The sequence below is a fragment of the Vombatus ursinus genome, unplaced genomic scaffold, assembly GCF_900497805.2.
Source record: "Vombatus ursinus unplaced genomic scaffold, bare-nosed wombat genome assembly UNPS02000577.1, whole genome shotgun sequence".
Lineage (NCBI taxonomy): Eukaryota > Metazoa > Chordata > Mammalia > Diprotodontia > Vombatidae > Vombatus > Vombatus ursinus.
In genome coordinates this window covers 18,698,821-18,717,224 of record NW_020940355.1, presented here as the reverse complement: position 1 = coordinate 18,717,224, position 18,404 = coordinate 18,698,821, and the positions used below count along the sequence as shown (strand labels likewise).

Sequence of the window (18,404 nt, the reverse complement as noted above, 5' to 3'; positions counted from 1 at the left end):
TGATTTTAGATTAGAAGTTCTTTACTTTGTATAAGGTAAAGTAAGCTCATTGTAACTGAGCTTGAACACAAGCAAACAGAAAAATTGGACCCCAGTCAGGCAAATCATCTTTTTGAATATATTCTTGATGAAGCACATAGACCTAATTTTTTAGTTACAGCACCCATTCATCGTTGGATGTACTTACATGTAAAGACATTCCAGAAACCACCTTTCATTCAAAAAGGGATTTTTATTTAAGGCTTTCCTTACTTTTCATGTGTGGGATATTTTAGAGCTATGTTGTTTTTTTTTTTTTCCATCCACTAAAGAGAATTAACAAAATTCCAACATGCCTTACTGTCGGCAAGGACTCTTTTTACTCCATGGACCACAAGATGATTGATGAACCTGTCAGGCTTACGGTAGCGGACAGAGAAAGTTGGCTGAAGTTCAGTGTTATTGAAAGAAATCTCAAATACTTATTCTGTCTCCTCTACTAACTTTAATCACATTTTCAACATGCTGCCAAGAATGGAGCTTTGACACTAAGCCATAAGTTACACAGGCAACCATTGTCGATTTTATGCAGTCACAACACTGAGATAACAAGAGATGGATTTTTTTTCTTGTTCCCTTCTTCACTGCATAGCAGTTATAACATAATTTGAAATATTTATCCATGCTTTAGGATTCATTTGCAACATATATCCTCCAGTTATTATCGCATTTGATTTCTTCTTGATTTACAAAGACTAAATAAAGAAATACAACTTACATTCTCCAGGTAAGATTGTTAAATGCATATTTTAAAGATCACAGTGATGACAGCATTGTTACATTTTACACCATAATACATTTGCTTACGAGAACACACGTTATCACTAAAAACGTCTTGATATCTAACATAGCCTTTCTGCCATATGAGCCAACATTTTTGGTTCTTTCAGAGCCAGAATACATATACAGTCCCAGAGGGACCGATTACTCTAATAGCTGTAAAATGTGTGCATACTATTTAACCTAAAAAGCTTAATCCCCTGCAAAAGACATATAATGAGGTAAATACTATGGGTAAGATCATGATTCTTGAAAAGGGTAAAAAGCATAACCCAGATTTTTGGTAAGCTCTTCCCTAAACAAATTTTGAAAGTTCAAAATCTTACATGGTAAAAGGCCACTAGTCTTTGTAAGACAAAATCTTGCTTAGTCCACTGGAATACGTAGTCATGATGTGACTATACAGTTCACATCAATATCCTAAAGTAAGTAGTTTATTATTCAACAAACACACTGCTGTTGCTGAAACTACTTTTGATTTTCAACTCTTTACTCCAAGCTGTTTCAAGGCTAGTAGTTTGTGAATGTTACTCACATAAGAACAATATGCATTCCCCTCCTATGGTCTGGGGATGACTGGTAATTAATTGTATACATTGTCTAAACAAGTATAATAATCCAACGTGAATTCTCATGTATGAGAATGGATTAGATTATCTTTCATAGCCTGAGAATTCTGCTACATTTGCCATTTTCTTATCTATTCAGTGGGCATGGATAGACTACAAATTCTGATGGTCTAGGAATCAATTCATTCCATTCTTCCTCCTACTCCCCCACCTAAATAATTATACAGAGGCACTTAAAGTTGGAGGCATATAGGACTCTTTTCTTTTTATAATGAACATTAAATCTGAACTCTACCAAAAGTTTTCATCTTTATTATCAACTCTTTGATATAGCATTACCACCAAAACATATTGCTAAGTTTGTAACAGAGGACAAGTAAGTCTGGTGACTTTTTTTTTTTGGCACAGTGGAGAGAAAAGTTTTTGTATTGTTGTATGTTGTTATTCAAGTTCTTAAAAAGATGAAAATTTAGCTAGATCTTTCTCCATCTCAGCATATTGTTCTTTAAGACGTTCTGTGGCTTTTTTGTGCTCTTCATCCACTGCAGCCTGCTTGTTGTGTTGCTCTTTCATGAAATCTTCCCATTGGGTTATGCGCTGTTTTTCACTAATCAGTAAGTACTGATTATTAAGCTGAGGAAAGAAAACATGGAAGTCATGCCACATTTTATAGATATGGACGTTTTTATGTTCAGAAAAGACATATACATTTCTGTCTTAAACCAAATTACAAAAAGTAAATCTAATAATTAACTACTATAATAACAAAGCATGGTTTCATTTTGATTAGAAAAGCAAATGGGGGAAAATGCAGCACATTAGGAATAGTAGATCCAATATTTTTACTATGAATAAACATGAATGTTCACATTTCTTAACTTTTTAAAGTTTATCTTTAAAAAAACATAAAGACAAATGTAAAAATATTAGAAACACGACAAAAGTGTTTTTCAATATGTCTACCTCTTCCTTTCCGTATACCTTTCCGTTACCTTGCAGTAACATACATTTTTGTTAATGTATCAAGCATTAAAAAAAAAAAAAACCAAACAGATTGAAAGGACCTGGCAAATATATTTATATAGCACTTGAAGGTCTATGAAATATATTGCCTTACAACCACCTAGGGAGCTGGTAACAAATAATTATCGCCATTCTACAGCTGAGAAAATTGAGGATCACAACTTTAAATGGTTTCATTCTTCAAAAACCAGAGGAAGCCAAAAAAAAAAAAAAAAAAAAGAAATGCTATTTTGACTTAAATCAAAAAAGAACCAGTTGCTGAAGTAGAAGTGATGAGAACCTCAGAAGGTACTGTCCATTCTATCTTAGGATCCACAAAAGATCAGGAAAGATAAGTATAGTCTGAGGTACAGCCTAGGTTTAGAAGAAGAGATTTCAAAAGTTCAGAGAAAGGATAAATAGTAACTTACGGTCTAAAATTTCACATGGAAATTGACCCTGGGATGTTGAGAGACTCTCAGGAATGAAATTTTGATAAGACAAACACAGTTAATTCTAATAAGAAGGAAAAGGAGGGGTGTATAGTCTAAAGAGACTACTGTATATACACAGGGAACTCATTGATCAAATTAGGGTGTGTAATTGAAGAAGACGTAAGAGTGGCCTGGTCTTATAAGTTTAGTGTCAGGAACAGAACTAAAACAGAACAAACTGAGGCTGGTAATGAATGCAAAGAACAATAAAGGACATTTTTTACCCCCTGGAAAGGACAATGACAAAGAAAAGGTAGAACTAGTTCATTCTAAATTTGTTTCGGTTTTCACCAAGTTTCTAGCTATAACAATTTCTGAATATCATGTAGGGGCTGGTAGGACTAATGTCACTAATTCCAGCACACTAAGAGTTAATCATATTGCTGACAAAGGTGTCTTTACCAGAGTTTTATTTAAAAGCTAAAGGTTAAAACTATTAAGAAAAATTAGAACAGATAAGGAAATGTTACCCCAATTAATACAAGATTCCAAAACGAGTAAGTCAGTAAAGAGAAATTAATGTATAATACCCAGTAATTACCCAAATCAGTCGGTCAACAAACATTTATTAAGTACTTACTAAATGCCAGTTATTGTGCTAAGCACTGAGGATACAAAAAAAGGCCAAAACAATCCCTGGCCTCAAAGAGCTCACATTCTAAAGGGGGAGACAACGGGCAAACTACTATGTACAGACAAAATATATTATTCTAGGCCCAAGTCTTTTGTGAAATTGGATCTCTATTACATCCTTCCTCAAAACCCAAATGGCTTATAGTATACAACTATCAGTGATGAAACCAACCCCCCAAAACACCCCAAAAATGAGACAATCCTTATTCAACAAGAATTCTACATACCAGCAGCTGAGTCTAATCTGAGAAGATGGCTCACCTCAAAGAAATGGATCATGGAAAACTAAGACATGCTATGAAACCAGAGCAGACTTACTGGGCCTGGTCTCTTAAGATCCAAATGTCCTACTTAGAGAAAAACAGTCGCTGAAGGAAGCTGGAGATAGTTCACATAATGATCATCTACACAGAAGAACAAATGTCTTTGCAAGTCCTCTCCTCTTTGCAAGTCCTCTCCTTGATTCTGTTCTAGTGCATCAAATACCTTTACTTCCAGGTTTGCAGCTAGGCTGTATTTTACAGCATGTAAACAGTGTGTACTGTGTACACGTTGTTATGTGCCAGTGGAATATAAGCTCTTTCGGTCTTGTATCCCCAGAATTTAGCACAATGTCTAGTACGTTGTAGGTACTTAATAAAGGTTTGGTGAAATGAAATGAATTCTCTACAAGGAGAAGGATATTGAAGGATTTTGGACTGGAAAAGAATAAACAAAAACAATCAACTGAGATGAACTCAAGATAAGTAAAGAGATGGTAAGATAGGCAATAAGATGTCCTCAAGAATTTAGGTCAGAAGAACTGAGTCTGATTCTCAAAAAAGGGAATTTACTTTGATTCCCAGCAAGATGATTAAACATATTAGGAAATGACAGTCTGTGATTATTTTCAAAGGGAAGAAATGACAATATACCTGGATTTTAATATAGGATTTGAAAAAGTATCTCACTGTATTTTTGCGAACAAGGTAGACAGACATGGGCTAGATGAAAGTTCAATTATAATTGCACCCAAAGAGTAGATTAATGAATTAAAAGAACTGGGAGACAGTATAGTACAGTGGATATAGAACTAACTATAGAGTCAGAGATACTAGGTTCAAATCCTACTTCTGTTATTTACTACCTGCCTGATCATGGACAAGTTACTTACCTTCTTGAGTTTCAATTTCTTCATCTGAAAAATTAGGGAGTTAGACTAAGATATCTTATGTTCCTTTCAGCTCTAAATTTTGGTCCCTATGATCCTAAGTTCTCTAGTGAAGGGTTCCAGGGTTCTGTCCTTAGTCTCAGTTCTGTTTACCAAATTTTTCTCCCCAATGGCATAGTTGGCCTGCTCATCAAATCTGCAGATAGCATGAAGTTGGAAAGCATAGCAAACATATTAAAAAATAAGACAGAAATGTAACACAACAGGCCTCATCTAATAAGAGGGAAATAGTGGGAGAGGAGAGCTTCAGACATTGCCACATGGACCCCACAACTTTGCCTGACCCACCATTAATCCATGGCCAACCCCATTATATTCTTCAGACATCACTATGGACAGTTAGCTGCAGAACATACTAACTTTCTGTTTTTGCTGACAAGGGTCTAAAAGAAAACAGAAAAGTTCACCTCTGAACAGTAAGGACAAAACACACAAAAATTAAAAAAAAAACCAAACAACCTGGTTACAAAGGCTGCACTGTTACAGAATTATTCCTGCCTTCACGTGCCAGTGTGGTGACTTCATATAAATGAAAAAGCACTAAAGTGCTTACTATGTGCCAAGCACTGTGCTAAGCAAAGAGGAGGTAGAAAGGAATGAAGAGGGGGAGGGGAAGACATACAGAGAGAGAGAGAGAGAATTTTTTACTTAAGAAGCTTATATTCTAATAGGGGAGGACAACTTACATAAAGGATATAAAAACTTATATAAAATCTTTCCCATATGGGGGAAGAGTGTTTGTTCTGGGAAGGTGGAGGGGAGTGTGAGGGTTGGGGTGGAGGTACACCTACCTGGTGCGATGGCCTGGGACTGGGTGGACTGATGAATGGATTGAATGTGAAACTGAAGTATGCCACAATGACACAGATGGCAATGATATCTATGTGGAGAGATTTGCTGATGAAAACTTCATCCTGAAGCAAACTGGTCCTGGTATCTTGTCTATAGCAAATGCTGAACCCAATACAAATAGCTTCCAGTTTTCTATGGGCCCAAGACTGATTAGTTAGATGAAAAGTATGTGGTCTTGGACAGATGAAAGAAGGCATGAACCTTGTGGAAGACTCAGGGTACTTTGCCTACTGGAATGGTATGCCCAGGAAGGGCAGACACAGTGCTGTGGTATATAATAATAATAGTAGGCACTTTTAATAAATACACGCTGATTTATTACTGAATAACCCATTACTTCCTGTGAACAATTTCCATCCTGTACTTGTGAAATTGATTTGTTGTTGTTGTAGATGTTAAAGATAAGATTCCCATTTAAGTACAAGGTGGAATAGATGACCTCTGATATCCCATCTTACGTGAAGATTGTGTGATTATATACTTGACTGGTCACAACGCAAGTACATTTCAGAGCTGAGATTTGGTATCAGATTTTTGGTCCAAGTCTAGCATTTTTTCCACTCTACCATGCTTCTTCCTCCTCATCAAAGACTAAACAACAAATAATATATTTAAGAAGATATTTTTTACTACACCATGGTGGATTTTACAGATTCATAAATTATGAGAATTAGAAGAAACCTTGAGAGATTATTCTAGTTCCACGCTGTCAGGCAGGTAAATGTATTAAATATCCAGGTCTGTTCTCCTCTTGATGTGTTCCAAGCATGGAAAATCTACTCTTGCTTCTAGGAATTCAGCTGACTTTGGAGGATGTGTGTGAACATAAGGGAGTCAGGCCTAAAATCTTTACACCACCAAGTTATCCTTCAAGGATGTCTGGTGAAATCAAACAATGCTCACAAAGAAGAATGCGGGGATTGCTGGTAGCTCTCATTACCAAACTTCCAACCAATCATGTTCCCCTGCACCTCAGCTCTATAACTAATCATGTTGCCCTCAACCCTATGATATCACTTACTCTGTTCTGCTCTTTGTTCTATATAGACTCCCCAAAACCTATAAAAGGGGAGTTGTGCATCTGCTAGGGGTCTTTTGCATAAATAGAGGAAATCTATTGACTCTTTTATTGGCAGGCAGCATGCCCTGCTAATAAATGTTATCTTGGGTGGAAAACTGCCTCAGTTTACCTTGCTGAATTTCACCTGTGATATGACAAAGGATAAAAAAATTACTAAAATAAAGACAAATAACATTCACCTCTTCTCTTTTAGTTTACAAATGGTGCCTGCCATCCTAACGTAAAAGGAAATTACATTAGTTCATTCTAATTTGTTTTTCCACATATTAATGTTACTTACTTTACACTAATACTCTAAGTTGTTAATAATTTACTGATTTTATTCTAGTACCTTTCCATATATGAATGGAATTGCCATTCTATAAAAGATCAAAGAAAGTATGAGTTACATTAAATAATATGGGAAGAAAAAAATGAAGCTCCTTTTTACTTAGTATGATAAAAGTAAATGCTCTATTTCTAAATCTTTCAGTAAAACATGTGAACAATGGCAATTAATGTTAACCAACATCTTCACTGTACGGAATGTGTTGAAGCTAAGGAATACAAAGTTTAAGAGTAATTTATAAAATATCACAGCACAAGTGGACATAAACTGCATGGCACTGCATATAACCAAAAGAGAAACTCACCAGATGAGAAAACGATTGCAGCCATTATAGCTTTTAATGCTAAGAATTCCACATCAGTAACACATTTCTACTCAAAAGGATCTTTGATCTCATTGATGTAAGTATTTCCTCCAACAATACAGATCATGACACAACTATACCTGCCCATGCTATGTGACTTTTGGCTAAGTCCTCCAAAAAGTTCATTGGGGTTTGGGGTGGGAGATGACAGAAGGGGAGTACCCTACCCAAAAATGAGAGGTTTTCTCAATTTCTCTTGTCACTGCAAAAATATCAATGAAGAATGTAGATTATCTATCACTTATTCCTCCCTCTTACAGGGGACCTGCTCAGTATAATTTTTTTCCTTTACATTTCTTTGACAGTATCCCTTGTATCACTCCTCTTTTATAATTCTTCATTTGTAATGTATTACAGCTTTTTCATACCTACCATTCACTTTTCCATTGCCTTTTGGGTGATCTTTAAATTCTGTGGAGAATGTAGAGTTCTATAACTCATAGTTATACAATGTCACCAAGAGATACTATTTCAAGGGAGAAACATGGGGTAGCTAAAAGAATTTTTAACATTTCCTAAAGAAAATCCAGCCTACTCTCTTCCTTTTATTCAATTCTGAGTACAACTTATTCTTTATTCAAAGACAAGTCTACTAGTAGATGAGCTCTATGTGTTGTCCATTCAACTGCATGGCATATGCTACACAATGAGTATTCTTCACCAACATGGTTTCCTTTGTGTGGCTAGTTAGGCCAAAATCATTAGGGTGATTATAGATCTCATTTAGGAATTTCTGCAGTGTTCCAGGCTCAATGTACTCAGCACAATGTCATTTATAAACACTGTAGGAACTAATCATCTACAAGCAATCCCTCCACAAATCCTTTTTCTGATATGTCACCCGAGTATGGAAATGAACATGGTTTTATCAAAAAACTATGCCAGTGGTATACAAGCTATTATAGGTTCTACCAAGCTGAGAAACTTTCAAGTATGGCCCCAACAATGGGCTCAACTTCTTGAGAACAGGCCTAGATAAACACTAGAGGTTCTAGAGGTTTGATCAGAATAACACAAGATTTAGCAGCTTCTACATAAAGCGACCACAGGGCACGGAATATAATATTCCGGAGGGCAAAGGAGATAGGATTACAACCAAGAATCACCTACCCAGCAAAACTGAGTATAATCCTTCAGGGGAAAAAATGGTCATTCAGTGAAATAGAGGACTTTCAAGCATTCTTGATGAAAAGACCAGAGCTGAATAGAAAATTTGACTTTTCAATACAAGACTCAAGTGGAACATGAAGGGGTAAAGAGGAAAGAGAAATTATAAGAGACTTATGAAGGTTGAACTGTTTACATTCTTGCATGGAAAGATGATATTTGTAATTCATGAGTCCTTTGTCAGTATTAGGGTAGCTAGAGGGAAAAAAATTATATGTATGTATATATATATACACATACATAGATACAGATAGATAGATAGAGAGAGGGCACAGGATGAATTGAAGATGAAGGGGTGATATCTGGAGAATAAAATTAAGTGGTGAGAGAGGATTACACTGGGAGAAGGAGAAAGGGAGAGGTAGAATGGGGTAAATTATCTCACAAAAAAACAGAAAAGAAAATGCTCTTACAGTGGAAGGGAAACGGGGGAAGGTGAGAGGGAATGAGTGAATCTTATTCTCATAGGATTTGGCTTAAGGAGGGAATAGCATACACACTCAATTGGGTATGGAAATCTATCTTACCCTACAGGAAAATGGGGGGGGGAGGACAAGAGAGCAGGAGGATGATAGAGGGGAGGGCAGATTAAACACTTTTGAAGAGAGACAGGGTCAAAAGAAAGAATAGAATAAATGGAGGGTGGAATAGGATTAAGGGAAATAAGAGTTCGTTTTTCACAACATGACTACTATGCAAGTGTTTTGCATAACTGCACATGTATAACCCATATTGAGTTGCTTGCCTTTTCAATGAGGGTGGGTGGGGAGGGAGGAAGGGAGAAAATTCGGAACCCAAAGTTTTAAAAACATGTTTAAAATAAAAATGTTTTCGCATGCAACTAGCAAATAAGAAATATAGGAAATGGGGTACAGAAATCTATCCTGTCGTACAGGAAAATAGAAGGAGAAGGGAATAAGAGAAGAGGGGGAGAGACAGAAGGGAGGGCAGACTGGGGGAAGGAGTATTCAGAATGTCTGCCATCTTGGGATGGGGGAGGGGCAAGAGGGGGGTGAAAATTCAGAACTCAAAATCTTGTGGCAGTGAATGTTGAAAACTAAAAATAAATAAATTAAAAAAAAAGAAAATAGGATTCAGGAGCAAGGAACAAAAAGTCAGACATATACTACACAGAAATTTCAAATCTATACATCAAAGATATTTTCTTCAAGAAAAGGATCAGAGGGTTCTGGATACAGCATACACCTAATAATACTATTAAAAAAAATAAAAGAAAAAATCCAGAATGATTTAACACAGAGAGAGTGCCATTCCTGTGATAAGGCCCATTCCTTAATCAGTTGACTATGTACAAGAGGACCTCCAACTTGGTAAAGATGAAGAATAAAAATGAGAAAAATAGATGGCATTCAATTAATCCAACTTGACCCATTTAAACAAGACGCGCGCACGTACACGAGCACACACACACACACGCACAGGAAATGGAGGAAAAGTACTGGGACATGCGTTACAGCGATTTTATATAGACCAATGTAATTTAACAGTGAAAATCAACCATAAGATTCAACCAAGGAAATCAAAGGAGCCTAAAAATGTTCTTAGTTAAGAAACCCATGACTTAATTTGATAGAGATATATGGCAGCTAAGGACAGTCGCAGGTCAGAACATAAAGTTATTTGTAAAATCTTATGGAGAAGGATGGTGAAAGATTCAACTCTTAAAATAGAGAAGCAGTATAATGAGTCAACAGTTTGAAGAAAACTTGGCAAGAGACTAAGGCACTTATCCCAAGCGCATTTAGGGATGAAGCTGGAGGCACAACAGATAAAAGATGGACAAAATCTACAAAGCTTTATAAGATGAACTCTTTTTAGCATTAAAGTCAATGCAATCACCACATTTGAATTTTAAGATCCCAGTTCTGTATATACTTATTAGGGGAAATGGAATAGATCTGAATAAGATGGAAAAAGCAGCTAGACCAGACCAAGAATACATAGAGAAGTCCATGCTGGAAGCAACATAATTTTGAGAGAATGTAGGTATCAACTCTCAATGTATCTAAAAGATGGGGAAGATACTTGGACCTTATTTTACCAAAAAAAAAAAGATGCAACCAAGAAACTATCAATGGTTCATATGTTTACCTTGTCATCTAAATAAAAAATTTTAAGAATAATCACACATAGAGGACATTACAGATAAGGTTATATTAGAAAGAAAATGGCAAGCTTTCACAATTGACAGTAGAAAACATTTTTTAAATTGTTAATTAATTTTTAGTTTTCAACATTCATTTCCGTAAGCTTTCGAGTTTTAAATTGTCTCCCCCTCCCTCCCCTCTTCCCTTCCCCAAAATGGTATGCAATCTGACATAGACTCTACATACGCATTTCTATTAAACATATTTTCACATTAGTCATGTTGTAAAGGAGAATTAGATCCAATAGGAGGAACCACAAGAAAGAAGAAACAAGAAAACATTTTTAATATCACACACTTGACTCGAATGTATACAGAATACAAGACCTACAATGCTGATTATTTGTTGATTATAAAAAAAAATTTATTTAGGAAAACAAAATGCTTCCATAAGAGCAACAATGTCCAACAATGTGCTTTCTATACGAAAATTCAAAATTATGCATGATTCCATAAAAGATATGATAGAAATAACCATGTTTATAACTCTCTAATCATCAATATCAAGTGAAACAGATGACATGGAAAATATGTTCATCAAAGTTTTTTACCACTCTAATGGAGTTCTAGAGTGGAGTCCAAGTTGAGAACACAATTCTAAATCATCTTAAATATTACTGAAGACACATGAGTATTTTAAAATTCAATTATTTTCAATATTAGAAAAAGTAGGCTCAAGATAGAATAAAAATAAAGTTTATGAATCTTCACATTTATATCAAGGAGCATTTCTGGTTTTGAAGTACATAGTTTTGTGTAAAGTTACCATAGGAATTATATGGAAGAATTAAGTTAGCAAATAAATTGTGGCTCACAGCAAATATTACACATACAACATAGACCCAATACACTCTAACTGCCTAGTCTAAATTCTGCTCTACAAGCTCTGGATTTAAATATCTCTAGAACAAAGGATATGAAAGATTTTGGGTTTAACACATATCTAATGCTAAAAATGAACTATTTAAATATGGTTAAGTATTTAAAGTTCCTAAAAAACCAGGCAAGGGAGGAAAATTCCACAAAAAAAGTTACTTTGTGTTCATTAAATACATATTGAAAAGCTGGCTTCAAAATGTTAAGTATTCATAATTATTGAAAGATAATTAACTGCAATAATGTTAACTGTAAAACAGACTCGACCAAATGATACATAATTGTCACACACCGTAGAAATGGATTTCATACAAATAACAAGAACAAATAATTGTTTTCAATGCTCTATATTCAAAGATGCTAAGTTTTTTTAAAAAAATTACCACAAACATTTCTGAGCTGACAGAAAAAAACATGAAGCAAAGAGTCATATAAATTTAGATTATTAGTTTAAAACATACTGAAAAGTGCTGTCATCTTTTGATTAGTTTTGCCATCTTTCCTTTTTTTCCCTCAGGGGGTGTATGGAGAACTCAGGGAAGACTAGCAACTCTGGTATGAAGAGTTGATGAGCCCTTTTCAGGGCTGCTCATCCACTTTTGGTGTCTACCTGTCACCCAACTCTCACCTATGGATCCAAGAAGCTGTAGCATGTGAAGTGGGCACACCCTGGTAAAACCACCTCAGCGCTTGGACTAAATCAGGTTGAGGGTAATCAAGGCCTCAAATCTGCTGATGAGTTAGGGAGTATCTACCCCAAGTATGTGAAGACTTCCTCAGTGGAATAGTCAGACGAGAACAATCTGTTCCAACAGCCACGAAGGCAGCTGAAGCAGGCACTGTGAAGTGCTAAGAGCTTGGTCGGGCATCAAAGATGCCAAATTCATCCACTGTATCCCTGTCCATCTCCAGTCAGCCTGATTTTTGTGATGCTACTGGACTATGAGTGAGGCTGATGACTTTGTCAAACTCTTCCTCACTTAAATCCAATTCATGTGCAAGTCAAGACATCATCCCATTATGTCACCAGTCCTCTTGGAAAATGAAGGATGAACAACAACAACAACAATTTTTCCCAGCTAATTCATTCTGATAAGAGGAGATAACTCTAAAAAGGTGTGATATTAACAGTTAGTTTGGGGGCCCTCTAGAAATGAAATTAAACATATTTTGAAATAATCAAATTTTGAAAAACAACTATTATTATACTGTTCATTTCCTTTTATACAGAATCACAGAGTTTTGTAGTTGAGAGGAGCAGACAGCAGAGGTCATCTAGACCAACCTATAAATGGAAAATGATCCTCTCTGTTACATAGTAGTTCTGCATTTGCTTGAAGCTCCCCCTTCCTATCTATACTAAAGGGGAGCCTACTACTTTTAGCAGCATTCCCTTTTCAGATAGTTCTAAATATTAAGAAGGTTTTCTGTACATCAAGACTAAACTTGACTCTTTGCCACTTCTACCCACTGCTCCCAGGTCTGACCTGTGGAAAGAAGCAATGTGGTACCGTGAAAAGAACTCTTAGCTTGGAGAGCTGAACGTGGGATTCACAGGTCTTAAAATATAAAGCCTAGTTTTTCACATCTATGTGACTGAGCAAGTCACTGAACTTTTTCAATCTTTAGTTTCTTTAACTCTAAAATGAAGGAGTTAATCTAGATAATCTCTAAGGTCCCTTCTAACTCTAACTCTAGGATCCTATTCATAAGCAGAACAAGTCAAATTCCTCTTCCATGTGACCAACTTTTATCTACTTGACCCTAGCCTCTTCTTCTCCTAGTTAAATAAATACCTCTTTCAACTGATCATTATATGGCAAGGACTCAAGATCCTTTTCCATCCCTATCATCCACTTCTCTGGCATAATAATATCCTTCCTAAAATGAGGTGCCCCAAACCAAATACAACATTTCACTTTTTAAATAAAAGCAGACAATGCTATACTGAAAGGAAAAAGGGGAAAGTTTAATTCAGGAACAACAAATTAACTGAATGGTTTTAAACTGCTTAAATAGAAGAGTCTTGGAACAATTATTTCTAGTCAATAAGAAAGAAGTAAAAGTAATCTATAGTAGAAAACCACAAATAAGAATGTCAAAAATTAGTCTAAAAATATAACATTTCTCTTTTATACCTCTTTCCTTAAAAACATAATAAAGACACATTGCTTTATAATTACCAAATGCTTTTGTGCTTGTTACTTGATTATTACTACAAATCTGCTTAAGAGGCAGTATAAGTATTATTTCCATTCTACAAATAAGGAAACTGAGAGTCAGAAAAATTAAATGATTTGCCCAAGGTAAGTGGATAGTCTAGGCTCGAACCAGGTTTTCTGACTTCAATTCTATTGCTCTTTCTGCTAAACTATGTTGCCCATAAAAAAAAAAAAAATTAAACCAGTATGCAAATACAGAGAAATAGTGAAAACAACGGTCAGCTAAGTGATTTTCCAAAGTGGTCTAATATAACAATAATAACAATAGTCACTCACATCTGTGTAATGGTTTAGGGTTTATAAGGAGTTATCTAATGCTTTATTCATATCAAAATTATTTAAAATATCAGCTGTCATATTTCTATTACAATCACCAAGCATAATTTTATTAAAACTCCTGGACAATTAAAACTTGAATTATACCATGTTAGAATATTCCCACACAAATGCACTAGGGAAGGGGAAATTTGTGCACCACCTACATCTCCCTTGAGAATGGTAATATATTTGTAAGAGTCAATGATTTTAAAAGATGCCTGTAATTCCCATTTGTTCATTAATCTTGTTGCCAGCATACAAAAATCCAATGTTGTATTAGTGGCAATTTTCTAGTCATAAGTCAAGTAACTAGGGAATGTGGATTATTGTTTTCCTAAATATCAATTGTGGGAAACACGATTTTGTAAGAATGACGTTTATCACAATTCACTTCCCACAGAATTCCACAAATTGTCTTAACATAAAAGGATTCAAGATTAATTGCTAACATTTTATTTTACCTCATCACTACTCCTGTCTTTGTTGTGTATGTAACAAAGTGAATCAAATTATGGAAGCCAGTGAATAACATCAGTTGTCAGCTTAAAAGTTGAGGTTCATTTTGCTTTGCATATATTAATTTGGAGCAGTCTAAAATGATGTAGAGCAATAATTCAATTTTTATACTTGAATGTCTTACATAAATGTATTTTGGAGTTCTCCAGTCAAGCCATGGTTTCAAAAGAACCATGGAAATGGCTACCAATAATACTTTAAAAGTCCTTTGAGCACAGATCAACCCTCATCTACAAAGCTGGCAGTACACACTTAAGTATCTTTTATAAATCAGTCAGTAAGTATTTATTAAGGAAAAGACAGCAAGAATTTAAGAGAAAAAGTTTATTGGCCTGGAGAGAGACAACAAATTCAGAGATTGAGAATGGATAGCAGAAGAGATGTAGCATGGGATCTCTATTAACCACAAACCATATAATCAGTCTCAATGTGTCATATTTATTCTATCTTTCACTCTTAAAGAGAAGAAGATAGATGGATTCTGAAATTGAATCTAAATTTGATTCACTGATTCTGAAATTTTTTTATACTGTAACTCCTCACTGTCATATTTTAATAGGGTGAATCACTACTACTTTCTTCTGGCCTCTAACTGAAAAAAAATACCTACCGAGTTATTCTGCTGAATATCTGGAATAAGGACAATTAGAATAGCTGCTTTAAAAATCTGTATTTCATGGACTGGTTGGAATTCCCAAACAAAGAGGCATAACCAGTTCTGTATATTTTAAATAACTGAGCTTTTAGTAGAAACATTATTGTAAATTCTTGGCTAACAATCCTTCCACAATAATTTCTGTAAGAAATAAATAGAAAAGACTATGAACTTCAAAAGCAGAGAGACCCTTGAAGTGAATATTAAGCATGATTTTTATTATTTTTAGGATCATTTTTCAATATAGTAGTTTATCTTTGAAACTATAACAGAAGTTACTAATTTGAAGACTCATATAAGTTTTATTATTACTAATTTACAAGGTAAGTTAAAATTCCTGTAATGACTACCTTTGTCTTAAAAGCTGACTTGGGAAATAAAAATTTTATCTGTCAGAGATGCCATTTTATGTGAGTTTGGCTGCTTTGAGAAAGATTATTTTGGACACCTTAAGCAAATTACTTGTAATTGCTTTAGCCCTCGCTTAGAAATGTGTTTCACTCATAATTATAAATCTTTTCTTCAACCACACAACATTCTATTCTTGTCATCAACATGTTGGAAAGGGAAAGGGCATCCTCTCTGGTACTGGACTGCAATTGAAGGCATTGGTTTTATACAAAAAGTAACACTCGTTAACATATAATAGTGAAGAACACATAATATTAATTGGGATTATGCTTACACTTCGGACATGCATTAGAATCTCTCAATTAAGAATAATTTATGCATCAGGTGTTATTCTGGGTGCTAGGGATAGATACAAGGACAAAAGTCAAACAGGCCCTTTCTTTAAGGAGCTTATTTGCACATCTATAGCTGCTCAGGTATAGATGAGTCATGCATCTGAGCATGTTTGTTGGAATTTTATACATCTTGAATTTCATAAACAAAATATACAAGATAATGGAGGAGGAAGAACTTGTACAGTAGATGCTTTTGATCTTGGTCTTGAAGACAGAGAGAGATTCCAAGAGGCCAAGGGAAAGTACGAGGGAGCTTCACATTCAAGGCTTGGGAGACAGTCAACGTAAAGGCACAGAACAGGTGAAACGAACAGCAAGAAAACGGATTGCATGATGGTAGCTGGGACAGAAAGAGAGAGGTTCAGAAGAGGGATGGGTTTTCAGGAAAAGATAACGGGTTCTATGTTGGACCTAGGATCACAGGATCATGAATCTGGAGCTGGAAGAGACTCCAAAAACCATCTCATACATATCCTCATTCTACAGGGGAGGAAACTGAGGCCAATGGAAATTAAATGTCTTGTCCTATATCATACAGGTAACATAAGCAGCACAAATGGAATTCAAACCCCGATCCTCTAACTCCTGAGCAATAGATCTTCTAACTCCAGTCTTTCCATTATACTACACCATCTACTGTTGAGATACCTATAGAATATCCAGTTCAAAATGTCCAGTGGGCAACTGGGATGTGGGACCATAGCTTAGGAACAAGATTAGGCTTGAACAGAGTTGGGAGTGATTTGCACAGAGATCATAATTAAATCCATGGAAGGTGATAAACACCAAGTGAGAGTACAGAGAGAAAGAAGAAGGACCTTGGCAGAATCTTAGGGTATATGTACAATAAGAAGGCATGACAAAATGATGATCCCCACAAAGGAGACTGTGAAGGAGTAATAGAGTCATTTAATTCAGCAGATCATTAATTTTTCTCAGTCTCAGTTTCCTCTTTGTAAAATGAGCAGGTTGGACTAAGACGATTTCTAAGGCTCCTTTTCAGACCTAAATCCTATGGTGATCATATGTTAGTAAGATATAATGCTGTGATTATAGGCAAAACAGTATTCTGAGACTAAATCTCTGCTCTGAAATTCAAGATGTGTATAATTGCTACCTGTTCCAATGTTATTTCTATGTGGGCAGTAATGCCTTTAATAATTTCATAACAGTTTATTTAAAAAAAATAATTTATCTTGATATTATGTAAAATCTCCACAAAAGTTCTGTCCCAATGTCCCATCTGGCGTGGTAGTGTCAAGTAGTTCTGAAATGCTAAATCAGGAGGATACAAAAGCTAAGGGTTTCTATTAATTGTAAACAGTGTTCCTCCAAATTGTAAAGACTGAATAACAAACTGTGACTGTAATCTGAGGGGTATGTAGCTAAGTTTGGCCACTAGGTGATAGATATTTTTTAGACATGGAAACTTTTGACCATCTGATAGCGCATAAAGCAGTTGGTTGTAATCTGGAATGTGGATGGAATAACCACACTGACAAAATCATTGATCTTTTGATACACTTAAATGATATAAGGGTAAATAAATTTATAATTTAATAATTTTTTTTTTAGACACCAGTGTCAAAGAAACTATTCTTTTCAACTCTTTATTTACTGTAATAGCCATGGGTTCTAGATTAGAGGGTTAAATGTAGTGAAAGAAGGGAATTTATGAAAAGGCCCTTAATTATTCAGCAAGCATTTTACACACTCCAGGTCACTAAAGGCAAGTTGTACCTTTTAAATTCGTAAATAAACAATTACTTAATAACATAAGTGGATTTTCATAGTTAAAATTAAATTAACATTACAATTCATCAAAGAGCAAAAAAAAAAAAAAAATCATCTTATTGAAGCAACACTGATGTAATAGAAAGTAACCTGGACTTGGGAGTTATAAGACGTAGGATTAAACCCCAACTCCAATACGTACCCTCAATTCTACAAAATGAGAATAAAAATACTGTTCTACTGACATCAAAAGGTTATCATTTAGAAAGCATTTTGTAATCCAGAAACATCAACTTCTATCGGCCATGGTGGACCCATAACAGATTAAATTAATAAACTGGCTAATTTTTCTAAAAATGAAGATGTATTAATATACATTGATCCATATCTTATAACATTTCCTCCTAGTAAGCAACACTTTCAAAGTACTCCATTTAGTTAAAAACTCCATCAGCTATTGTACTTAAAAGTCTAAATGAACATTCCATGAATCTGAAGCTACCTTTATAAATAAGGAACAATAAAGCATATGTGGATCCCAGTAGTAAGAAAATATTAATCAATTAACAAGCATTTATTAAGCACTCACGATACGCTAGGTACTAAGTGAGCTAACCACTGGGGACACAGAGAAAAATGAAACAATCCCTG

General features: G+C 35.1%; 1 protein-coding gene across 2 annotated transcripts in view; it reads right to left on the bottom strand.

The window, feature by feature from the left end:
• Positions 1 to 212: 212 nt before the first annotated feature.
• The window catches only part of BLOC1S5 (biogenesis of lysosomal organelles complex 1 subunit 5), a 56,824-nt gene continuing 38,632 nt past the window's right edge, over positions 213 to 18,404 (bottom strand). For both annotated transcript variants that reach the window (XM_027844751.1, XM_027844839.1), the window contains exon 5: positions 213 to 2,021. In XM_027844751.1, coding sequence (XP_027700552.1) covers positions 1,842 to 2,021 — 180 coding nt within the window. In that variant the 3' untranslated portion in view covers positions 213 to 1,841. The remainder of the gene's footprint in view (positions 2,022 to 18,404) is intronic.